Here is a 26996-nt window from a genome sequence, read left to right as displayed (position 1 = left end):
CACTAACCCGAGATGGCAACCTGTGACGTTCTCAGACTCAGACTGATGTTATGCGTTTTTATGTCAACACTATCAACGCCCATGCAGCAAAATGATAATGACCATGATATTTTTAGTTAGCTTCTCAGCTTAAGTGAATTATTATTTAACCTTTACATTATTGTTGAACCATGGTATTAATAAAACTACACAATAGTAAGAACTGAACTGTTGCGCTTTCCACTACAATGGAAAAAGTGGGCCTGTTTTGGGCCTGAAACGTGGCCCCGGCCATGGACAACACTGAATCATTCGACACAAAAGTTGCATGCTATTATGCTATTAACATCAACTTCTGAATAGAAATAAAGTGTTCATATAAACCAAAAACGTGTCTGTAATTCAAATCATGATAGGCTATTTCTTTCTACATACCTAACGTTACATACGTGCAAAATGGCGTTCATTGTCCTCAATTCACGAGTACAAATGCGCGTGCTTTCCTTATTTTGAAGCGCATATTTCTGTCATCATCATACTCAGCAAACATTTCGTTCCAAACACGTATAGCATTCGCTCTTCTGTGGAACTTAAATGGAGAACGCTTGAAAACTGTTCCATGAACGCTGTTCACGAGAGTAACAAAGAACGACTCGTAAATGAATCATTCTTTTGATTCGGATAATTCAATGAATCGGTTGATCCGACGGTCTGAATGATTCATTCACAAACGCGATTTAGCAGGTTTTTAATGGTAATCTATATGTATTAATTTAATGTAGGCTATGTAACATTTTGCTTTATGTTCTATTATCTTTGCATTAAATGACAAAAAATAAAGCTAATAAAATATTAGACCTATTTAGTAGCCTACAGAGCTTTGAGTTGTTGTTTTTTTTTTAATATCTGCTGAGGTAAAAATTGTAAATCCATCTCTCTTTCCCTTTTTGTTCTTTCACCCAGCTTTATTCAGTTTGATTTCGTAAGTTCACAGTTAGACCAGCTGCCATTCAGTAAATCTGAATAGATTATCAAATTAGACATCTTAATGCAGGACACTATGTTTTCTAATAATATCAGGTTCTAATATTATAGCAAATTATATCTGAAATGCACTTTTACTCTGAACTAACAGAGGAACGATTGGTGTATTTCAATATCAGACGATGGGAATGTGGGCAAAAAAAGAAGGGCCCCCATTTCTTATGAGCCTGCCTTGGAAAATCCACATTGGAAAAAAGTAAAATCCACATCATCAAAAATGACGTGAAAGCAGAGATGTAAAAAAAAAAAAAGAAAAAAAGAAAAAGAAAGAAAAATAAAGATGGGATAAAGTGCACCCCTATCTGAAAGACCTCTAAAATAGCTCAAATCAAAATCTAAATGGTGTATTTTTAACTGCTAGTGATGAACTCATTTGTGAACAAGGGGTCTCAATGCCTGCCAAGGCAGCACTATGATTATTCAAATGAGTACTCTACCTTACATTTTAATGACTTGTGTTGGGGGTAATTAAGGTGTCTATTAAAATAGAGAATCGTGATGATGAATACATCTTCATTCTGGCTTAACCACAATAACATGTAGATAATTGTCTGAGATTAGAAGACATCATCACTGTTATCAGCCCTCATCTAGAACAAAATGTTCCTGCAACTCAGGCACATTAAAAAAGGATCAAACGCCAGGGCAGCTGATTGGACCGTATGATGAGCTGTAGGTCTGTCTCTTCTTTCTCTGAGCTCCAAATGAAAATCCAAGACGGTCAGGCCTTTTTATTTATTTTAGCCTTTTAGAGATCTGAGAAAAATGTACTATATTTTACGTTTTCTAAAGAAAATTATGTGGTTCTCTCCAAACCCAAAACAGGGTATGAGAATTGTACACTAAAATGCATGACTGACTGTTTTACAAGAAGAAGGTTAAAACACTGTCAATTATGAAAAGTATTTTTTTATATATAAAACTGGTCATTGCCTTAGCACTAGCAGACTACATAAAAAAATAAAACAACCATGGATAAGCAGATATATACCAAGTTCTAGCATGAAACTGTAGGCACAGGCTGATATTTGTGATATTCAGGCCTCCATCTTCCCCAGCTCCGCCTTTATAGATCTGCTACAGGGAGTTATTATTGCATGTTACATGTGGAGAAACAGCATGTCTTACACAGCAATGTCTGTATTGGCAGTACTCAAAAAAGTGAACTAGGAAGGTTGTGCACTTTACATAATATATTTATATTTAGCTTACTTATAATAATTGTGTTTTTCGACTTGAACTGTTTTTTTTTTCTATTAAGGTCTAATTATGTCTCAGGTTAACCGTACAAAATCCTTACGCATTGTCTAAACACAAACCATTTATGTTAAGTAAAAAAATTCGTACATCCAGAGGGTTGCAGTATAGTGCGACGAGCCATTTTTTTTCATAATAAATAAATAAATAAAGAAAGAAAGAAAGAAAGAAAGAAAGAAAGAATAAACATGTTGCTTATTAAAGTGAGAAAAAAAATACAAACAGGCACACACAAATGGATACCTAATTTGAACTTCATTCCAATACTATGCATAATTACCCCGCAAATGTACCGTCATCCACAAAGCCTCAAACCACACACAGACATGCACACTGGCATTTAGTGCCGTTTGTGTTCATTCACCCCATGTCAAATCCATCACACACACACACACACACACACACACACACAGACTGAAGCAGTCATTTCATAACCGCATGGTAAAATAAAAAATGAAATACTGCGCTTATTACTGGGAATTTAGGCTTTCGAATGGTCAAGTCTCTTTGTTATTTGCATAATTTATTCATATTTTTCATATTCTGCCTTTGCACAATTTCCCCTAATTTGCATAGACTGCCCATTTAAGGGTCCTTAAACAGAATTACTGTGCCCTGCATACTTTAATTGTTGAAAATTACATTTAACTTGAAATGAATAATAAAACAAAAAAAACAAGTCACTATGAGATAACACAGGAAAAAAAGAATAAAAAAAAATCTAGGTTCTATGAGAACAAATCTTACACACATTGGTTAAACACCTGAAAAATACAAAAGCACAAAATGATCTAATTTAACACATCAGCCCACAGAAACGTATTGATTTTGCATGTACTATTGCAATTAACGATCCATCCATTTTCCTAACCGCTTGTCGTAAGAGATGCTGGAGCCTGTCCCAGAATCTCAGGCTGAAGGCAGGGAAACACTCTGAACGGATAGTCCATCACAGGGTTAACACACTTGGACATTCACACATTCATACTGGCACTCACCTTTGTCTACAAATTTATTGCAGTTTTATCCATGTTATATATGTAATAGTGAGTAAATTGCACACTTAGCTATTTTAAAGATATTTTCACTATACATTTCTAGGCAAATAATGGATGTGGGGTCTTACAGGTTTGGAGTGACATGAGGGTGAGTAATTAATGGCATACATTTTATTTTTGGGTGAACTGACCCTTTAAAAGTACAGAACGCTGCAGCCAGACTGGTACAAACAACAAAAAAGGATCACATCACTCCAGTTTTGTCCTCTCTTCATTGGTTGCCAGTCCGGAATTGATTTTAAGATTGTTGTTTTTTACAGCTCTTCACAACATGTCTCTAATTTGTATCAGTAAACTTTTAGGATTCAAATGTGTCAGTCCCTCGTGCTATGAAAAAGTCAAAGGGTGACCAAGCTTTTACAGTAGTTGCTGCTAAATTGTGGAACAATCTCTATTATAGGCAGGCTCCATCTACTTATAGAGGTTTTTAGTTTTCAGTTGAAAACATATCTTTTTAACCAAGATTTTGGATGGCATGATCAAGATTTTGGTAGGCATGATCATGTTATTGGGTATTTGTTTGTAGGCATGTTAATTGTTATATTGCTCTTTATCTTTTAGTTTTTGCTTTTTATACTCTTTTTCTATAATTGTGAAGCGCTTTGGGCAACAAAGTTGTTTTAAAATGCTTTCTCAAAGTAAAACTCGTATAAAATTCAGGGCCATTGAAAACAGCAAGCAGGGCCTTAAGATAAACATATTTAATTAGGAAATTGTTTACAATACTCCAAAAGTCATGAAAACAAACACAATAGAGTTGATTGAGAATATGGCAACACACTCTCTCGGTTTGACTGCAATAAACTCACAATTTAGTTCTAAATGTAACTGTACTTTATATATTGAGAACACACATTGTAAAATGTCAGATTTTGAAATGCAAAAAAAGAGTGACCAACCACTAAATGTGGTGTTTACACAGTGAAACACGTGCGATTTTAATGCACCTTTAACACCAATTCCAGCACTCAAAAATACCAAACACAGCTGTCCAAAGTCTTGATAACAAAACAATTTTAGAGAGTTTAGTGCACCATTACTGCAAACACTAAAGAGGCATCGAGCCTGGGTTTTTTGTTTATGGTTGTAAAAGTGGTAAAAAGATATGCTTATGATGTACAATTTTCAATATCTCTCATTGCATGGCCCCTAGTCTCACCTTGCTGTCTGCAAGGAGTATTTGATGACGCATTACTTCCGTTACATTCTGCAGTCACACTCTTTTCCTAGCTCTTTTCAACAGCAACGACAACAAAAATCCTCCCAAAGAATAAGAGGGGTTTAGTTACATCTTAGAAAGATTCTTACAACATTTTGCCAAATATGTTTAAATCTTTTGTTGGAAAGAATCAAAAGGTTTGTTCCAAAACCCAGTGAGCAGGATACCCACATAGACAAAATCCAAATTTGGGCTTTTGGGAAAATCCTCCATATTATGGAACCTCAAATTACCGATGTGAAAATGAAAAGGGTCACTTGCATGCGACACAAACAGCATGAGAGACTCAACCAACACTCTCTAGCTGTGTCTGAAACCGCTCACTCGTTCACTCATTCACTAATCCATATATAGTGTATGGCATTTGAGTGCACTATATCTGCAAGGAGTGAACGAGATAAAGTGAGTGAATTCGGACGCTGACGTTTACACTGTGCGTCGGAGAGTTGGAGCTGTCGCAGAAAAGGCTTTGTCACGCGTACTGATAAAACTCCTTTTATCTTACATTACCTACTTTATAAAATAATATTAACAACAATAACAATCATAATGACTTTATTTTGTAATTATACCTCCGTGCCAGCTTGTTTCATCGACTAAAATTGTCTGTTAACTCTCACGTTCACAGATGACGTGTCGTCGAGCGCCCTCCGGCGACCGTTATTATATTCAAAACGACGATTAACGGATATTTTTCAAATCCTCCACTGTAATGTAATCTCAGTTCTCTCCGCCGCATTGGATTGTGGGAAATAGGGCTTCAGCAAGTGTACATCGAATGTACACTCGAATTCAGAGAGGATTGTGGGTAAAAGTAGTGAATGAATGTAGGGAATGATGCTGTTCACTCAGAATTCGGACACCACTACAAAATGGCCGACACCCGATATAGTGCACTATACAGTGGATAGGGAGCGATTTCAGACAGCTACAGTCACAGTTGATTCCGACTCATGTTAGCGTGTTGCTAAGCTAACAACTTAAATACATAGCATCAAATATTTGCTGAAATGAAATCTTAATGCACAATGTTGCTGCTTATCATGTCAAGAGTGCGCTCACAAGGATTAGTAAGAGAGTTTTGCATAGAATACTACAGACGATTTAATTTTTCTATCTAGATCTATAAAGAAAAAAAGCCACTCAAGTTACTTAGTGCCTTACTTTTAATACCAAACAACCCTTTTAATAAGATGAAAGATGGTTAGAACAGTAACTGATGTAATATCGATCATTCGACATTGCCTAATTTTCAAAATGATAAAACCCAAATGGAAAAGCTGTAGCCAGGATAAAACCGGTAACAGTAAAATCTCTTCAAATGACAGCAATATAAAAGATGATGTGGAAGAAAACATTTCTCTTTAAAAATAAAAAAAATATAAATGGCACTTTTGGTAAACAGTTGAAAAAAAAAAATGTAAAGAATGACTGTGCTTTTATCTAGACAATGATACATAGAGTGTATAAGGAGAAGTGTACTGGTGTATTTCCTAATCACTGAAAACTTATACAATAACTCACATAACTCTAACATTTTAGTTTGAAAGTTTGTGGTCAACAGGAAAGTTATGAACCGACACATAATAGAAACAATACATTGGTGTGCCCCATTGCAGTGAGATTCATCATCATGATTGAGGTCTGCTCATTCTGAGGAAATTCAATTTTGGTTCCATTCACAATTCAATTTGGACCTGGTAGAACTTTAAGAAGCCTTTTCAAGGATTTCCAACCATTTGTCTCCTAAAATGAAGCCAATTCACCCTCTTGAATCGAAACTGCACAGAAATAAAACGTATTCACACAGAGGGAGTCATTTTGGCAGAACATTTCCTTGCGATTTGGCTCCCACACAGCTGCTTTGGTGATTACTTTAATAAATAAGTATAATATCTTAATTCCCTTTGGTGGGGTTCATAAAAGAAAGATTTGTAGCGAGGTCAGCCAAACCTATTTCCAGTGCTTGGGATAAAGTAAACAACACTATTTTTAAAAATGCGCAAAAACTTAAGTGAAGACAAACACGCAAAAATCATGTGGTCTCCTTCTCGCTGAGCATTTTCACACTTGGCCCTTAAGGCAATGTTTTATTTTTGGTAGCCAAGCAAGCTGAGACCATCTCAGGAAGTAGCCTGAATTGTTTGAATTCCATTTGTTTTTATGTCTGCACTGCAGTAATGTTAAAATAGCCTATTGGTGGAATAGACATAACAGCACAATAGAGCTCAATGACTGATAAATACTGTTATTTACTAAACACTTTAAATCGAACAGCAAATTTTAAAGCTGCAGTTTGCAATTTTGTTAAGCCCCTAAAGGCATCAAATGGAATTATAAAAATAAAGATTGTTTAAAATAAAACATTTCTCTCTATCTTCCATTGGTCGGACAAAAAGGAAGTCCCGCCATCAAATTTGCACCAATGGTCAAGCCAGTGTTGGTAGGTTCGAACAAAGCACCGCAGTGCCAGTGTTTACACTTTTTGGAAAGTCAAGATTTTTCTCTGCATATTAACCTAGTAAAGGAGAACATCATTTCTCATTGAAAAACATTACACACAGCAGCTTTAACAACCTAAAGAACTGCAAAAAAAACGTTTTGCATAATGTTTCGTAGAATAATCCCGTTCTACAAAAATGTCTCGTTGCAACTGATCTGTATACTCTCTTAAAATGCTGTGAAAGAGCACACAAATTGACAAACAGACCACCTAGTTCAAGTCGATTGAATTGTTTCGTTTTTTCCTAAGGACGGTATGTGAAAATGCCCTCTTCTCTGTTGCACATACAGTACAGGCATACGCCATTTAACTGACAGACACTTTCCTGAGGTTTTATTTATCTCTCCCACACTCACACACATGGACTCTTTAAACAAGCAGGATTTGTCAACTCTCCCGTGGAAAAGGGGCAACAGGATTTACACTTAAAGCTCACCACATAAATAACCATTACAAGGCCACAAACACACGCACACACAGAATGTACACCATGGCAAGATGGTCAACCATACGTAGCTAGTGTCCAACCACCACATCTGTTACCGTGACTCCTTGTCTCCATGGTAATCGCAACACATCCATTAGGCATATCAATTCCCTTGATGTACTCTCCTATCTCTCGGAATGGAGGAGTGAAATCTTTCCATCCCTCTCAGATATGCGTGTCCATCATGGAGGATACCGGTTTGTCCATTCCAGCAGAGTGAGGAGGCCATTGTCTCGCAATGACCAGTTAGGCTCGGCTAGGAGGGACATAAACATCATAGTCCTCTTTCCAGAAAGGAGAAACTAAACTCCTGCTGTCTTCCAGGACAGAATTGCCCATGATGCAGCTGTATTTTGAGGCCCGACACAATGGCTTTGAGCAAGTCCCTCCTTTCTACCTTCGATCCATTACGAGGAAGCAATCACACTTCAGCAACTCAAGCATTGCTGCTTGAGTATGAGCACAATCTCTCAGGGTGTGTTTGTATCAAGGCAGAGATGTTGGTGAGAAGTGACAACAGAAGTCGAGGTAGATGGGAAGTGCTGCCCGGACGACGTACCATTGTTCCGGCCGCTCATGGCAACTGTGAGAGTCTCCAGGCTTCTCAAAGAGTCTCCGTGATTAGCTGGCTTGAAAGATGAAGTTTCACCCGCCGATTGGCTGAACCCATTTTGCTTGTCCACCGTGTCATCCCCTGATGGTCTGTAGAGGGGACTGCCTTCAGACCTAGAGTCCGAATTAGAGTTTCCGCCAAAATCAAACTCCTCAAACACTCCAATCTCACTTTGAGTTGATGGGTAATATGACTTTGAAAGGTTGGTTGCACTTGGGGCATCACTTTCAGAGACACTACCTCCCAGGCTGGTGGTTGGATATGAGTATCCCACAGTTGGAAGAGGGTTAGGAGGAGTTATACCTGAAGGCAGGTACGCTGGGGGAGGACTGTAGCCTATAGGAAGAACGGCCTGTGAGGGGTAACGGGGATTTGGGTAACTGTATGCCGATAGGTTTTGCGAGGTGTTAGCACTGTAAGGGGTAGGGTGGAAAAGAGAGCCTGCGTAAGTTCCTACAGGCTGCAGGAAGGGAGTGCTGTAGGGAGTGCTGCTGTATTCCTGATTCGCGGACTGACCGTTACAACTGCTGCTGGAGAAACAAGATTCTGGAAGACTCCCGCTGCCTACAACTGGGGAGTTGCACGCACTGACGGACACATCCGACACGCTGAGCGGTGCTTTGGGAAGAAGTTCGGGCACGCAACCCAACGGAGGGTAGACGCTCTCCAGCCAGGGCTCTGTCTCCACCTTCCGTCCATTGAGAAGGGGGGGCCCGTTATTCACAACACCGGGTCCCCTAATGCTAACGGAGATGGCTGCGTCTGGATATCCTACAAGTCCGTTCTCACAGGGTAGATCCAGGATGGCAGAATACCTCTCGGCATACCGCTTGAGCAGGTTAGAAGCCGTCAGAGCTGAAATGTCATCGTTTGCCCATGAATGTTGGTACGCTACGGTTGAGGTCGAACCTGTTAGCCTTGGATCCCTAAGTGCTTCGATCTTATGCCCCGGTGAACGAGTGGTCGAGGTGATGTCATAGTGTTGCTCCGCCCACTGTGACTGCTCAGGGCTCCACTGCATGGTCACGCCTGCCAATAAAATGGAAAAAAAAATCAATTCAAACTCATGGAAGTTCAAAAAAAATGAAATTCTAAAACAGAAATTTAAGGAAGAAATAGAATTTCTATTACACCCAAGAGCTTCAGAGTGTACCGCCCATGAACTTGCCAATAAATATGCAAACATGCAATAATATATTTCTGTAAAAAAAAACAAAAAAAACATCACTAATTATACTTATTACTCTACCTTATTTCCATCACAATATAAATTAGGATTGTTACAAAAAACACTACTGAGAGAAAATGTGAGCAATTTAGGTTAATCAACCGCAATTAATTAATGACCAATTGTGCATAATCATCTTGTAAAAAAGACAAATCATTTTACAAAACTTATTTAATAATAAAAAATATTCAAATGAAAGATAATCAAACAAAGCCTTTTTCTAAGCACACATTCGCAGCTATTTGAGCTGTTTTGCGATCTTTCGATTAACAGTGAAGTTTAAATTCAGCTGTGTACTACTAGAACTTGATTCCTCGCCACACACACATCCAGAATAGCTCTGATGATATCATTAAGGTCTGATACTGAGATACACCAGAAGGCTTCATCTCAAGTGAATAAAATAAAAGCCCTTTAATGTAATCAAGGAACCTCATATTACACTCTCTGTGTCTCTTCCTCAGTTTCATTGACTCAGGCACACCACACAGGAACATAATATTTCAGCATACTGTAATAACGACTGATCAATAATGTAGCTCTCGGCATTAGCAACTGAACCCGACAACAGATGTTACCCCTAAAAATATTGTCTCTCTGTCATTTCAGCTTCACACATATAGCACACGCAGACTACTGGACCAATATTTTAGTTTATGAAACAAAGAGCTTTTCTTCCACATTCCAATTTGGCTGTACAGATGGAACGAAATTGGGGAGAGAAGGGAAAAAAGAAGAAAGAAAGAGAAATTATGTCCTTAGCCATAAAATATTACATACAGTGAAGTACTTCTAAAATAAAGAAACATGAAATTTTCTCTGACCTTGCAAGTACAGTGGATTTGCAAAACCTTGTGCATCAGAAACAACCTTGTTTTTTTTTTTAATTAAATAAAATAAAACAAAGAAACAGACATACACTCCATACTACAGCAGATGGATATTGATTTTGGACTAATGGAGCAAAATTTACATGTTCTATCCATCTCAATTAAAAACTGCCCAATTACATTCAATTCTATCAAGCAGCAAATCCTCTTGATCGATACACGCAACTTGAGGTCAGTCAGTGTTCTCTCATGGGAAAGGCTGAAGTTACTGCACACACACACACACACACACACACACGGAGGACTTTGACTGACATGAATTGGGACTTTGAAAGTCACTCATACTCAAAACATTAGCAATAGATTTGACTATTATAAATTAAAGTTCTATAGTTTAGCAGATACCTAACAAAAGCTAATTACAATACTGGTATATCACACTAATAGCAATTAGCAAGACAGTTGGTTGAAATATTATAGGATAAAAGAAGATAAATAAAAAAGATTAAAAGCAATATCAATAACAGATCTGAAAGAGCTAATGATGTCTTATAACAACTTTTTCTATTTTATTGGTTGACGTTAGCAATACATAATAGTAGTCTGTAATTTAGCATTATTTCTGACATGCTCATCTATAAAAACAGATACACAGTAAATTCACCAAAACCAGATTGGTGAAACCAGAATAGAAAATGTTCTGTTCTACAGATATATTTCAATGAAAATATGTTCTGTGGAAGTTTTCTTCTTTACAGTCGACATTTATTTACATTTGGCTTTTATCCAAAGTGATTTACATTCCATTCCACATATATTTCATCAGTTTATGTATTTCGCTAGCACATTGGCATTGTTATTAACATGCTACACTGTAGAGCTACAGGATGTCCAATTGCTTATAAAAGTAATGGTTACACCTGTCCTCTAAAAGCCACATGACTTGAGGTGCCATTCATGAGACGAGATATGTGCCAAAGTGGGTGTGTTAAATTCCTCACCCTGAGAATGAACAATTGCAAACACCAGGACTAGGCTAGAGTAAAACTATACCTAAGAGAATGAACATGTCATCTAAAATAAAGCCTCAATTAAACCACATCAGCCAAACCTCTTGAGATGAGTGCAAAAATTCCCAAAACGGCGCATGAAGGGTTCTTCATACGAACATACACAACTTCAGCTGTTCAACAAGACAAAGATAAAGTACTATTCATAATGGAGAGAGCTAGTTAAAGATGAACAAATGAATATTCTCTGGCTTGCCAGACTACATTACAGCCTCACCAGTCTAAAGCTAAATGTAACGTTTTGTAAAGTCCAAGATTAACATGGTTTGGTGGAATGTTCTCTCTAAATGCTATCTTTTTTGTTGTATTCTACAGAACCTGGAAAATCCCATTAGCTGCAAAGCTGCTGATCTAGTGTTAGTTATTTTCCGTGTGTAAAAGGTTTTGTGCTGGTGCTTTAGAGAACGACTTTCTGTTGTTCCAATATACCCTCTGGCTACATATCCTCCAGAGAAGGCCCATCACTCTCTCTCTCTCTCTCTCTCTCTCTCTCTCACACACACACACACACACACACACACACTCTTCTAAAGCAATGTTCCATTCTTCCATTTCAATTAACTGGTTTTAGAGGAAGGAATCTTCACTTCATTGACTGAATATTTGTTAGTTCAGTAGTAGCGTCTCTTTAAACAATGCTTACGCGGTGTATTTTTGCATGTGCTTGTGTGTAAATGCATATACGTAGGCTACTATTTAAAACCAGCAGCCCATCGACAGACAGAGTCACTTTCCTTAAGTGAAAATCTCAGGTTTCTCCAGCAGCAAAATCAATACATCACACAGACTCACACACACTGCATTCATAAAACGTTTTTATTGAGTAATTAAACAGCCATTACTGTCGCCAACAGCAAAACAGATATACAGCCCCTAAAGAAAGATCTAGACAAAATAAATACACACTCATACACACAATCTAATCGATACAATTGAATTCAGTAAGTGCCTACTGAAGTGCAAAATTCCTGATTTTGTATTACATAAGACAAATACACTCTCAGAAAAAAAGGTACAAAAGCTGTCACTGGGGCTGTAACTTTTTAAAAGGTAAACTTTTGTCCATTTTAGGTGCTATGTACATTTGAGGTGCTAATATGTATATTTTAAGTGTTAATATGTACATTTTAGGTGCTAATATGTCCATTGCATGAGCTAATATGTCCATTTTAGCTGTTAATATGTACATTATAGGTGGTAATACGTCAATTTTTGGTGATAATATGTACATTTTAGGTGCTAATATGTACATTTTAGGTGCTAATATGTCCATTGCACGAGCTAATATGTCCATTTTAGCTGCTAATATGTACATTTTAGGTGGTAATACGTCAATTTTTGGTGATAATATGTACATTTTAGGTGCTAATATGTCCATTTTAGCTGTTAACATGTACATTTTAGGTGGTAATATGTCAATTTTAGGTGTAAATATGTACATTTTAGGTGATAATATATACATTTTAGGTGCTAATATGTCCATTTCATGAGGTAATATGTACATTTCAGGTGCTAATATGTACATTTTAGGTGGTAATATGTACCACTAAGGTACCAATATGTAGCCATTGGATACAAAAGTGTACCTTTTGAAAAGATACAGCCCCAGTGACAGCTTTTGTGCCTTTTTTTTGAGAGTGTACTTAACACAAAAATATCTAATTCAGTTTAGGGAAAAGGTCACCATAATACACAATTTCATGATTATATTAAAGGTATAGTTCACACGTAAATGAATCATCTTGTTCCAGACCTGTATGATTTTCTTTGTTCTATCAGACACAAAATATGATGTTAGGCAGGATGATCACAATGCACTTCCCATACTATATTAGTGAATGGTGGACAGGGGCTGCCAAGCTATTCCAAAAATCAGAACTATTCTTTTATAGCCAGTATGATTGATTAAGGGAATTTTGCCTTTGTGTTTCCTCATATCTATAGTCATGTGAAACAGCAAGTCATGCCTGGACAATTTTATGTTCCTAGTCACCCTGGTGTGCGAAAAATTGTAAATATAAAGTGCAAAATAACATTTCTAGGGGAACCAATAATTGTGGCCAACGTGTATTAGAGAAAAACATTTTCACATTTTTATCATTTTAACAGTGGGATTTTCCACCCACATTCATTAGTTTTCCTTCAATGAAAGGTTACTTTTTTGAGACTTTTTTTCTTTTAAATAAAGATCAGATTTATTTTCACAGCCTTCTTTTGATCACATTTACCAAGGGTGCCAATAATTCTGACCATGACTGTATGTTCAAATTTAGCACATCAGTTGCAAGACAAAAAAGAAAAATTTGGCCTCACTGGTGCGACATTAGTATTACAATTAGTATATATCAATGTGAATAAAATCTACCAGTTGGACTAATATTATCATACTTATATAGAAGTATTATTTTTTTAATTTTAAAAGCCCCATGTCACAATTCACTTTCATTGTATAGAAAAGAGCATGAACACTCAGCCTACAGTAAGTACTTCTTATATGTTCCTAAAGAAGGGTTTGGAGAAATGTGAGAGAGTATAATAGAATTTTATTTTTTGGGTGAGTCACGGTGCTGCATATAGATCAAAATCATACTATCCATCTAAAAATAAAACAGAAAATCTATTTGATACAAAACCACACTCTCTTTTCCTCGACACAAAGGGCATGCTTTTCAGTGTGTGTGTGTGTGTGAGAGCAGTTGTGAACAGTTCTCCTGTTGTGCCAGGCTGTTTGACCATTGTAAGAGTGGCAGGGTGGAAGCCCTCTAATTTTTATTTAATGTGAATGAGCCATTCACTCTCAACGTCCTCTCTTCAAAACGCCTGACTTTCAGCCCTGGCCTGCTGAGTGCTGCAATAGAGAGAAAGAGGGAGAAAGAGAGAGAGAGAGGGAGAGGGAGGTGCAGAGAAGTATGACAGAATGTAGCCTCAGCAGCGAAAGGTCTATGAAAGTTTAAGTTCAGAGATTGAAACAAAACTTTTCTTTTGTAATGTCACTAAAAAGGACGCAAAAAGGTTGAGACCACTAAATTAAAACTTTAAGGTGAAACCAACCACACACACAGCTCCAGTTCAATAAATTCCCGTCAAACATTCTTTGCAATTTAATTTGAATTATAAAGCCGAAGTGTGTGCAATTTTCAATGTTCAAATAAAAATTCTTAAGGCCCCAAAATACTTTAAGAAAAATCAAAGAACGGATGGGTGCGACGATATTTTGCACAAAACTGCAGTAGCACCTCATTGCAGTACACAAGATCCAGGGGGCGGAGTTGGATCCAGATATAAGGGGTGGAGATGGGTAGGATTAGGGGTGGGGTTAGGGATCAGAGGGCAGAGATGGGTAGGATTAGGGAACAGGGGGCGGAGATGGGTAGGATTAGGGGTGGGGTTAGGGATCAGAGGGCAGAGATGGGTAGGATTAGGGAACAGGGGGCGGAGATGGGTAGGATTAGGGGTGGGGTTAGGGATCAGGGGGCGGAGATGGGTAGGATTAGGGGTGGGGTTAGGGATCAGGGGGTGGAGATGGGTAGGATTAGGGGTGGGGTTAGGGATTAGGGGGCGGAGATGGGTAGGATTAGGGGTGGGGTTAGGGATCAGGGGGCGGAGATGGGTAAGATTAGGGGTGGGGTTAGGGATCAGGGGGCGGAGATGGGTAAGATTAGGGGTGGGGTTAGGGATCAGAGGGCAGAGATGGGTAGGATTAGGGAACAGGGGGCGGAGATGGGTAGGATTAGGGGTGGGGTTAGGGATCAGAGGGCAGAGATGGGTAAGATTAGGGGTGGGGTTAGGGATCAGAGGGCAGAGATGGGTAGGATTAGGGAACAGGGGGCGGAGATGGGTAGGATTAGGGGTGGGGTTAGGGATCAGGGGGCGGAGATGGGTAAGATTAGGGGTGGGGTTAGGGATCAGAGGGCAGAGATGGGTAGGATTAGGGATCAGAGGGCAGAGATGGGTAGGATTAGGGAACAGGGGGCGGAGATGGGTAGGATTAGGGGTGGGGTTAGGGATCAGGGGGCGGAGATGGGTAGGATTAGGGGTGGGGTTAGGGATTAGGGGGTGGAGATGGGTAGGATTAGGGGTGGGGTTAGGGATTAGGGGGCGGAGATGGGTAGGATTAGGGGTGGGGTTAGGGATCAGGGGGCGGAGATGGGTAAGATTAGGGGTGGGGTTAGGGATCAGAGGGCAGAGATGGGTAGGATTAGGGGTGGGGTTAGGGATCAGGGGGCGGAGATGGGTAGGATTAGGGGTGGGGTTAGGGATCAGGGGGCGGAGATGGGTAAGATTAGGGGTGGGGTTAGGGATCAGAGGGCAGAGATGGGTAGGATTAGGGGTGGGGTTAGGGATCAGGGGGCGGAGATGGGTACACTCTAAAAAATGCTGGGTTGTTTTAACCCAACTTTGGGTCAAATATGGACTAACCCAGCCGTTGGGTTAAATTTTTACATTACATTTTTAACCCAACATTTCGGGTTTGTCCATATTTGACCCAAAATTGGGTTAAAACAACCCAGCATTTTTTAGAGTGTAGGATTAGGGGTGGGGTTAGGGATCAGAGGGCAGAGATGGGTAGGATTAGGGGTGGGGTTAGGGATCAGGGGGTGGAGATGGGTAGGATTAGGGGTAGGGTTAGGGATCAGAGGGCAGAGATGGTAGGATTAGGGATCAGGGGGCGGAGATGGTAGGTTTAGGGGTGGGGTTAGGGATCAGGGGGTGGAGATGGGTAGGATTAGGTATATGTAAAGGTGGGAGGAGTTGGATATGGAAACAACTCCTCCCCCTGGATTTCGTGTTCTGCAGTACACGACCCTCTCCAAAACTGGGCCAAAACGAAGGGTTCATTGAGGTGGTTTTAGAACTTTCAACTTTGAACTGCAATTGGTCCATGGCGATTAGTAATAAAAGGTTTTATAACTGCAGGCGCACCCGCATGCAACGACAGTATTGCGCCAATTGTGCTGATTTGTTTTGAGGCTTGCATTTCAAGTTTGCACAGGGCCTCGCACCCCACCTGCGACGGCATTGTGTATGAACAGCGTTCGAGGTTCGACTTGTCGAGACTGTTATATATTATATATTTTGTATATGTCATTTCCTCATGTTTTTTCCATGAGAAAAACAGCCTATCACTCATACTAAGTGATGTTTCTTGAAAATGTCAAAATACAGAAAGTTTTCTGTGATGAGTATATTAAGGGGTAGGGGATATAATAGGCCTATAAAGTTTGTACAGAATAAAAATCATAATGTCTAAATTCTCCATAAAACATGAAACATTGTTATAGCACAAAACCATGGTAGTTTCATAACTTCATCACAGCTTTTGATAACATACTAGATGGATCCTATTACAAACATTATGTCAACTTCATAAGTTAGTAATGTAAGTTTATTTTCTAATGTGGCATCTGTAGACTGTATTACTGTTATTAATTCAGCAACAAGGGTGATTTGAAACATGTATCTTGCATTGATTGCTGCTGAATGAACTGATTGTTAAAAGTACTGAACTGAAAGAAGATCATATATTTGTGTTTCGATGATTAAACCAAATTTTCTCATTACATATTACAATAATCTTGTGTTTGAAACAATGATTATGTGGACTGAAAATATGTGCAACTGACGGAAAGCATGAATCAGGGTTTGAAAGAATGACAAGCTGTGTTACAAGTGTGATCAGTTTGGATTTTTGTTTTTTTGTAAAAGTTTTGAAAATGTACACCTTACTTGTGAAAATAGTACCAAAGCGAATAAAAATAAAACTGTAAAGTGATGGCGTCCTAAAAATCCTGCTGCTTCCTGGGTTTTCAACGCTATCTCACGACCAATTCGTACAAATTTGTACGAGTGATTAAAAGGTGGCTAATTCGTAAGAATTCTTACAACCTCAATCATACGAATTTGTCTAAACTCACGTGATGGGTAGGTAGGTTTAGGGGCGGGGTCAGGGGTCGGACATTCGTACGAATTCATACGAATTGGCCAACTCATAAAATATGTATGATTTAGCAAAAATCGTACGAGTGAGGTTGTACGAATTGTTACGAATTAGCCACCTCGTAAAATTTGTACGAATTGCTGTGACATCAGGTTGGGGTTTTTAATGTTAACCAAACAACAAAGGACAAAGAAAAAAAAATCACTTACTGCTCTTGAACTTTAAAAAAGCATATGAGACTATACAGTGCTATTTATTTAATAAGCCTACTTTATTAAATTTCAGTACCTGAAAAATATTAGACCTGCCAGAAGAGCACTGTTTATTTCATTTGCATGTATTGTATTTATTTGTGCTTTTGCTTTTAATTTGATTGTTTGCTCTTATTTTATTCCTGACTGTTTACTAGTCTTTAAAAATGTAGAAAATTCAATTTATATTAGATAAACTAGTAGTTTTAGCTGTGGTATCAAACTACATTAGGGCAATCTGGTGTTCACTGGTATCTAAAATGTTTTTGTGTCATGGCTGGTAAAAAAATATTTTTGACCCGTACGTTTTCTTAAGTCACCGGCCACTGGGAGATGTGGCAAAACAATTAGTTTTAGGCCCTGATTACTTTTTTTGAGGAGTGTTCCGGGAACTTGTTTCAAAACAATCATTATTCTGCCATACCATTTGGTGACAGTAGCAATAGGAATCTTTAATTTAAATGAATCAGACTGACTCAAACATTTCAGAGAGACATTCTTAGCAACAAAAAAACAAAAAAACAACAAAAAGCATGATAAATTCAATCTAAGACAGATGAGGGAACTCTTTTCTTTCACTTCCTCCCCCTTCTCTTTTCTGCAGATAAATTATTTAAAACCCCCATAAAAGACATAGCTAGGGCTTAAATCATTTTCATATCTCTCTAAACGAGAGACGAACGCCTCGCATGTCAATGACCAATTCAATTCCACACGCCATTTTCCTCTGCTAATTAACACAGTACCGTGTTCATTTAGAGACACAATACAGAGCACTGGGCCGGGGCAGACTGGGCGGCCGTACACCGTCTGCTGCTGACATCGGCCTTTAATAGGGCTTTAGCATATTAAACAGCTCAATCATCCCTCATACGCACACACACACACACACACACACACACACATAGAGAAACTCCAGGGAGGCACTAGTTTTCATGTAATAGGGACAAGCGAGAGAAAAGGGAAAGTATGGGAGACAAACTGTGAGAGAAAGTCTACATTAGTCACTCAAAGACACTTTCTTGTTGCTATATATCTTTAGATGTGTGAAGGGAGGAATAAAATTGGAGGGAGGGGGGGGGGAATAAGGAAAAGTGTGAAGTTAGATGACGTTAAGAGTAAAGGAATAATTTAATCACTAACACTGTCTGTCAACACTAAAATTTTAACACAATTTGGCTGTCAAAAAGAAGGAGGGACAGATGAGAAAGGGAGGTTATTAAAGGAGTAGTTCACTTTTAAAAAACTTTTGCTGATATATGTCATCCAAGATGACCATGTCTTTCTTTCTTCAGTCGAAAAGAATATATATTTTTTTTGAACATGAACGCACATCACAGAACAGAGCAAGGCGAGCATTTGAGCTGATAAAACTTAAACTGTTATTTTGTTTTAATGAGCGATCGTTTCGTTTGATAAGACCCTTATTCATCGTCTGGAATCATTTAAAGCCCAAATGATTTAAATTTTGCACTGAAACTCTCATTTGGACCCCATGAAGTCCATTATAAGGAGAAAAATCCTGGAATGTTTTCATCAAAAACCTTAATTTATTTTCGACTGAAGAAAGAAAGACATGAACATCTTGGATGACATGGGGGTGAGTAAATTATCAGCTAAAGTTTTTTTTAAAACTCCTTTAATGCTATAATGTTGGCTATGTATGTTATGTTCATTTCATATTCATGACTACATTTTTTGTTGCTGTTTTATTCCTTCTATAGCCAATGTATGAGCAATCACAATAAAGGGTCCAATATTTATTGTAAAAATGACCACATTTAAGCATGCCCCCTGAACGGTTCGTAAATAATAAGGAATTTACCTACAAACGGAGCAATTAAAAAATCTAAGTACCTCCATGTTTTTGCAAGTGCGCAGTCAGTTTAGTTCAATCAGGCAACATGCCTTGCCAAACAAAACTTACTGTGAGCAGACAGCACTGAACAAGCTCATCACACAGGACATGTTATACAACTGTGTGATACAACAATGCAAGAATTTCAAGAAGCTTTTTTAAAGTTTTCAAAAGTTGCACAGTTTTTAACTTGTAGCACTAGACAAAACAACTCAATGTTTTGTTCAATGATATGGAAATATAGATAATATATTGACCTCTAAAACCCATTTTTGTAATGCCATAATGTAACGTCTTACAACTACATTTTTACATAAATACATTTTAAAATGATTGACAGTACTAGTCTAAAAATATACTGGATGTAAAGATGATTCTATGATAATTGGAATAATATGAATTTGTTTTCTTTGATCACAATAAGAAAAGATGGGGAGATATTAAATGTTTTTAGTTATAAAATAAAATGGGGGATTTATAAGAAAAGTTTGAGATGTTTCTTCATGTTTTGTGTTTATCTAATGAAAAACATATTTTCTCGAGTATTATAGGTTTTTCAATGTCCTCAATATTGTATTCCATCCTGTTAGTCTTTTGCAATATCCGTTTAACTAACAAAAGCCAGTTCCTAAATTACATCATCAGGAAGTGTACATGGAAAACAAAAGCAGCAAGTATCAGCAATGGACTTCAAGTTGACACTCTCATGTAAACTAACACTCAATTTCTCACTCTGCAACTACAACACAAGCCTATTCATTTTTTTAAGAGATAGAATTCAAACGGTACCATGAAAAGTGTGTGTCTGTGTGTGACAGACAGAACAGTTTTAATAAGGATTATTACTAGCCTATGCTACTAGCCAAGGCCATAGCGGTCTTGACATTAAAGGATTCAAAGAGATTTAAGGGAATAAAGAAAAATAGTAGAAGATCCACAATTTGTGCACACAATTTGAACAATTTAGTCATATCTGATTATTGGGGTGACATTCCCGCCTCAATGTCTATGGTGGTTACAGTCCTGTAGGTACACTAACCGTATCTCACACAAACCTGTTGATGTAATTATATTCAAATAATACACAATTTGGTCGATTTATGAACATTTAACAGTGATAACCACTTCAAATCTCCTCACAATTCTGTTTTCGACATGCTTAACTATAGGCCAAAAAAGAACAGCTAAACCTATAGGCTACAAACAAGCATGACAATAAAACAAGACAATATCACAAAACAGATTGATGTTCCAGTTGGCTCATGTGAAAATATAACAAGATATGTGCACATGGTAGTTTAACTGTCCATTTCTAATTCACTGCCCATCAAACTTTTGATTTATTGTGTGTGAGACGGCTGGCTCCACATTTAGACCGATAAACAACACTCATACAGACAGCAATCTGCTCTACCTGACTGAGAGACAGACAAAGAGAGACAAGGGGAACACTGGAATATTGGAAAATGAAGTGTTGTCATTTCGCAATACATCTGAGTCCAAATTATGCACATCTAACTAAGCGCGCCACTGTGCGCTCACGGCTGATTTCCCGCCAGAATCACATCATAGCGCGAGCATTTATTACGCGCTCGTGCAGCAGTCGCTCTGCCCGCGCGCCCGACTGGAGATACAGCGCTACATGATTGCGGTCTGTAACCTTCAATCTCAACTCTCCTTCCCCTGACGCGGGCCAGGAAAATGCTATCACAGCACTGAAAATCAATCTGCGTCTAGCACGAATGGAACGAATGATATCCGAATGGAGGAACATATTGGAAAAACGTTTAAGTAGGAAAATCTAGGCTATATATAAAAAGTCGAGAGAATAGGGAATACGGGATGTTCTTAAACTGTACAAGTAGGCTAGTTTTATTTCATAGCTATTTAAGAGAGTTGTTTTAGGGTCTGCGACTTGATCATGTCCCGATCTCTTCTCTCTCCCTGTAGCAGGCTACTTTCCTGTCAGTTCTCCGCTATCCTATCTAACGAAGGCGAAAAGCAAATAGCCTAGTCAAAATACTAATGCATGCATATGATTGGCACTGACTAACAATAGCCTAAAGAATTTTACATCATCTACAAGAGATTTGCATGCATTTTCAAATAAAACAGATATGACCTACCATATACACCGCTGATCATATTGCTTGACATCAGCGAGGTGACGGAGAGAGACAGGGAGGAGTATTGTAGAGAAAGAGTTTTTCAGTTAAGTTGAATGACACACCGCATGCAAACAGTGTTGGGCGGACAGGAACCCCAACTGTGGAGAAAGAGATTTGAGAGATGAATATGCAGCAGGAAAGTAAATTTACCATTAGCTATAACAATGCTCATTAATTGTCATTGCTAGGCTTTATTTGATTAACTTCCCGATTTACCCTCTAAACAAAATGTAAAACAGAATATTTAACGCTCTTTTTTTTCCATTTAGGCTACTTTATAAAGGCTTTTTTATATTCATTTTTACATGAACATTTAATGCAAACATATATTTTTTTAAAAGTGCTTTAAAATCCATTTAAATGTAGATTGTCTATTTATTTCTTAACTAAATTTAGCTTATAAGGGTTTAAATTATTTATTTCTATTTATTTATTCAATTAGCCTACTGTAAATCAGTTATATTATATCAAATATTATTTAAATTGAATTTAATTATGCTTGTCTTGTGAATACCCTTGTAATGGAAACAACAGAACATATAACTATAAGAGCTATTGAGATTTATAAGGATAATATTCAATAGTGCAGATAGAATGTCGCTGTCACTCTCGCCTGGACACACACATACGGATCAATGCTGTCGTAAGAACTCTCCTCCAATAATAAAACTTCTTACCTTGTGCTCAGTCAAACTATCACAATTTAATGCTATAAAGAGCCACGCCGAACAAAAACTGCGCGCTGTTTTCTGGGGCCTGTGTCCGAGTGTCCGAGCGCGCTGTCCGTGCATGGCATGGCCTCTCTCTCTCTCTCTCCGGTAGCCTACACACGGACAGCTGGTGGACGCAAACAAAGTGAAAGAATTACCTGTTCCGCGCCTGAGAACGGCGAAGCGTCCAGCCGTGCTGCTGAGAGCGGCGGATGGCGGTTACTCCGAGTCGGTGATGTTCTGGAATGCTTCCAAGTCAGGGCTGGAGAGACTGACCACCACAGAATTACTGACCACATCTACTGCCATGTTGGAATTCCAGAACCTCACGCCAGCTGCCGAAAAAAAGCGGAGAAGCTTCATCCCTTACCGCGCATGCGCTCTACCAGACTCCAGCTGAGAGTCCAGTCTCTCTCTCTCTCTATTTCTCTCTATAACACTATAAACGCTAGCGGATTTAAACATCCTTTGGGAATTCACAAAATACAAATATAAGTCATATATTTTGTTTGTAGCAACATTCGCTGATTTTGTTAAACAGAATGGGACTAACTAGACTGGATGGCTACAGTCATTGGAAACAGCTGTGAGAAAATATTGTTGTCGTAATATAAAAGGTCATGATTGTTTGGGCTACTGTAATATTTAATTAATGGCATATTTGATAACAATGAAATTCATTGCAAAATGCTTTTTTGTGCTTGCCAACATAGACACATGTTTTTGAGATTTACAAATCTGTATATTATACATTGGCTTCAATTAATTTAGTGACACATAATAAAATTAATAGCCTAGACTATAGCTAGCTGTTTGCTAGCAGTAGCACATATTAGCATCTTAAATGCTAAGTTTTACATGCTCCTTCCACCATATAAAGAGTAAGGAGTTAAATCAGTCAACAACCAAACCTGTTCTCCACAATCGTAACCCACTGTAATTTAAATAGTTCTAATAATTGCAATGTAATTTTACATTAAACACAATTACACACTATCAAGTCTTCGCCTTTTCTAAATTTCTCAAAAAAAGATAAAATAACACTTAATTTTAACATTTATTCTCTCTTAATTCAACCATATGCAAAGCATGGGACTAACAAGCACCGCCCAGTTTCAGTTAATGGCATGCAACACAAATCAATCTTGTAATCCAACACAAACGGATTAAGTAAACTTAAATTGTACATATATTTAAGCAGATTGAACACAATCCAATTAAGTTCGGGCAAAATGGTAGTTGGCTCGCACTATACTTCCACCCTCTGGATGTATGACATTTTTTACTTAACATAAATGGTTTGTGTTCAGACAACGCATAAGGATTTTGTACTGTTAAGTTGAGACATAATTACATAGACAAAAAAAGTCAAAAAACACAATTATTAAGCTAATATAAATATATGATGAAAGTGCGCAACCTTCCTAGTTCACTTTTTTGAGTGCAATGTAATTATTTTATTTGTATCTCTTGTCCTTCCTCTCTAACATGCCTGGAAGAATAAAGCGATGGTCATTATAATTGCAGAAGTGCACATGTGTGTATGCATTTGAATGAGTAATTCAACAGTCGCTGTATATTAAATAAACTATAAGCATATACTGTATAATGTGCATAATAATTCATATAAGACATCTCAGACACATTAACTATGCATTTAGTGTTAAGTCAAGTTCCTATTCACCAACCTCAACATCCTCTCATTCTAATCCACATTTCTTATGTTTGCTAATTACAGAGCCACTCATGTCCGTCTCCGATTATCATTTCGCATAAAAGGCACAAGTTTAGCATAAATTATGAATATTTCTGCATATTAGCCAGAGAAGCCGTGACATGTTAATGACCCTGGTGTCAAATGGCAGAGAAAATGAAAGAGAGATAATCTGACAGAATGAAAAACAGACAGAATAAATACTGAAAGAGACTGAGAAAAGAAAGAGCACCTTGACATTTAGAGATGTTTTAATTACATTTCATTAAAAAGGGGCCAGTTTTCATTTCAAATGCACTGACACATCTGAAAGCCGTATAAGCAAAATGCAAATAATTCAATAAAGAAAAGAACACAGACAACCAGCAACGTTTTATATAGTTGAAGAAAACAGGACTAAAAGTGAAAAAGTTGAGGCTGGAAATGTTGTGATTACATTTGCTTGGTTCTATTGTCCATTTCTAGACTAAATATAGTATCTGTCTGTTTGTCTTTTCTCTCTGTCTGTCTGGGTAAGGGCAGGGAGGAGAGATCATCCGCACTGCATTGTGGGGGTTAGAATGTGGTGACATCAGAGGAAATGTCAGAGATTGTGGGAGGCAATGTTAAAGAGAAACTCAGCTCCGTGCCTGAAAGCCTAACTGACATTTGTGGACAGCCGGAAAGGTCAGGCATACCTTCAGATGAAAACTGCTTATATAGTTTCAGGTGGGTAAAATAATACTTAAAAGCTATATGCTGTACGACTACTAGTGCGTTTATACAACAGTTTGAAGGCATAAGTGTGTCAATAAAATGAAACAACAATGGGTTGTCTTAAAAAACCCTCTTGTGTGTGGAACTACTTCCTTATTGCACAGATTCAAATCTCAAGTTGACAGTTTAACAGTTGAGCGCAACCCTCCATTACTAATCAGACATAAATGCCACTTTAGAACTATTAACGAAGGATCGCTGAGTTGCTTCATTGAAGTTAAAAGTTATAGAGTCCAACAGTCGGGTTCCAGAAGTTAAAACTCCATTCATTTTCTCCATAGGGAAATTGATTTTTAACGATAACTTCTAAACCTTTAAAGACAGCCTTATTTTGAGCAACAAGGTGGTTAATCGATGGTTTTTGCTTCTGCTGAAGCCATAAATGGGTGGACCTGGCAAACTGCAGAATCCACTGATCGACCCAAAATGGCTAAAGAGACATTGGTTCCCACTTCTCCTCCATCCTTGGTTATTACCTATCAGAGTAGACCTTCTCTCTCAAGTGGAGGGTCAGATCTGGCACCCGCTGGGTTTGGCCTCTACTCAGCCTCTTTCTTGTCAGCTGGAGGAGGCAGGAAACCCATAAACAATGCTAAAACGCATTCCACTTGAGATAACTACTCGAGCAAGTGGCGTGTGTTCAGGTATTCCAGGGTTAATGTTGGGGACCCAGGTACGCTTGGCTCCACAATTCTGCTCTTGGCTGCTAAGCAGGGATGTAAAGAAGGAGAGGCTTCCATCCCTCGTGACCTTGACGGCACTAGTCATCCAAGGTAAGGCTGTGGTGACGGTCTGAGTGAGGTCGAAATAGATCTTAAGTTATGACTGTAACTATATATATGATAACCATCACCATTTCTACTCACTCTGGATGAACTGAGGCATTCCAGGCAAGAGGAAGTGTTCGGTTCATCCAGATGTTTTAAAGGGAACCAACCACTTGAGGTCAGTCATCTGAGATTGTTTATTTAAGTCACGAGGCGAACTTGCAGAATGGCGTAAGACTGTGGTGACGGTCATCCTTCAGTCTAAGATCCATAGTATAGTCATAACTACGTTATTTCCCTCACTAAAGCTACACAGTCTTTTATATTTTTGTCTGATTTTCAAAGACTTTTTTTTTTTGCCTTCCAATCAAAGTTTGTATTGTTATGATTTGCCTTGTTGCTGGTTAGTTTTGTTCATGACTTAATGCTTTAACAAAGACTTTTTTTTGAAATCCTTATGGGAGAAATTACTTCCAGAACCAAAATCCTTCAAAGCTATAAGCTAAATGTTAAAAAGACTATGTAGAGTAGAGTATTATGGGAAAGGGATCGGATGAGTGAGTGCGATTACCTGCATCTGATACGGCATTCATTCTTCAGGTCAATCTCATATTCATGATAATAAAGCATATTTGTCATATAATGTTGCATCACAATAAATTAATAAAATGGATGTAATTGATTGTGACAGTGAATAAAGAATATGCTGATGTACATGGACTCATGTCACTTTTTGCGGAATTTATTAAATTCAATAGCATTCATGTAAAAAATAAAGTAAATTTACTGTTTCATTCTGTAAAAACACAAAAGTGCAGTGATGGCAATATACTGTAAAAAGAAATTACAGTAAGGGCATCGTACTGTAAAATTAAATCACGGTAAGGCCATCTTACTGTAAAATGAAATTGCAGTAAGGGCATCATACCGTAAAACACATTTACAGGTAAGCTACTGTAAAGGGGAACTTATAGTAACTTACTGGCAATAGTGCTGCCAGTAAGTTACCGCAAAAATACAATAAAATGTCTAACAGTGTAGTATACTCTCAATGGTTATGGGGATTTCTAATGACAACTCTGATCAATTTGGTTGTGTCTTACCAGATTACCTTCATCCTTTTTAATTACCCCATAATTTACTCAAATCATCCTAGGTCTAGGACATTCTTCTTTCAGATGAATACAATCGGATTTATATATAAAAAAGTTCCTGTTATAAGCTTTATAATGGCAGTGAATGGCTGTTTCTGTTTTGAAGTCCATCAAAGTGCATCTATCCATCATAAAAGTCCTCCATCTGAAGTGAATCGATGTGTTTGTGTAAGAAAAATATCCAACTTTATCGACTAAATTAACTAGCTTCCGGCAGACGGCTGTACGCATCGATTTTGCTGTGAAAGAGTAACCCCTGACCCATTGCACAACGTATTGACAAACGTGGAAGCACAGAGGATAGAGCAAAACAAAACACCAGTCTCAAATTAGAAGACTAAAACGACAGTTTTTAAAGAAAAATGTCGGAGGAGCTTCAGTTTGTTACCAAG

At 38.0% G+C, this 26996-nt stretch overlaps 1 protein-coding gene across 1 annotated transcript; it reads right to left on the bottom strand.

The window, feature by feature from the left end:
- Positions 1–4246: 4246 nt before the first annotated feature.
- Positions 4247–22569, bottom strand: LOC120491624 (fidgetin). The gene is made up of 4 exons (XM_039689573.2): positions 22372–22569; positions 21462–21601; positions 5487–9189; positions 4247–4855 (listed from the first exon to the last, which is right to left on the bottom strand). The coding sequence occupies exons 2-3, from the start codon at positions 21490–21492 to the stop codon at positions 8018–8020; spliced, it is 1203 nt and encodes a 400-aa protein (XP_039545507.2). The 5' UTR covers positions 21493–21601; positions 22372–22569; the 3' UTR covers positions 4247–4855; positions 5487–8017.
- Between the last annotated feature and the right edge of the window lie 4427 nt (positions 22570–26996).

This window comes from Pimephales promelas, chromosome 8, assembly GCF_988280905.1.
Source record: "Pimephales promelas chromosome 8, fPimPro1.hap1.1, whole genome shotgun sequence".
Classification (NCBI taxonomy): Eukaryota; Metazoa; Chordata; class Actinopteri; order Cypriniformes; family Leuciscidae; genus Pimephales; species Pimephales promelas.
Note: the sequence above shows the minus strand (reverse complement) of the source record. Positions and strands in the feature narration are given on the sequence as shown.

Coding starts and splice junctions, on each gene's coding strand:
- LOC120491624 (XM_039689573.2), bottom strand. CDS start 21,492: ATGTCAAGCAATATGATCAGCGGTGTATATG. Junction 9,190..21,461: donor TATGATCAGCGGTGTATATG/GTAGGTCATATC, acceptor TTTTATTGGCAG/GCGTGACCATGCAGTGGAGC.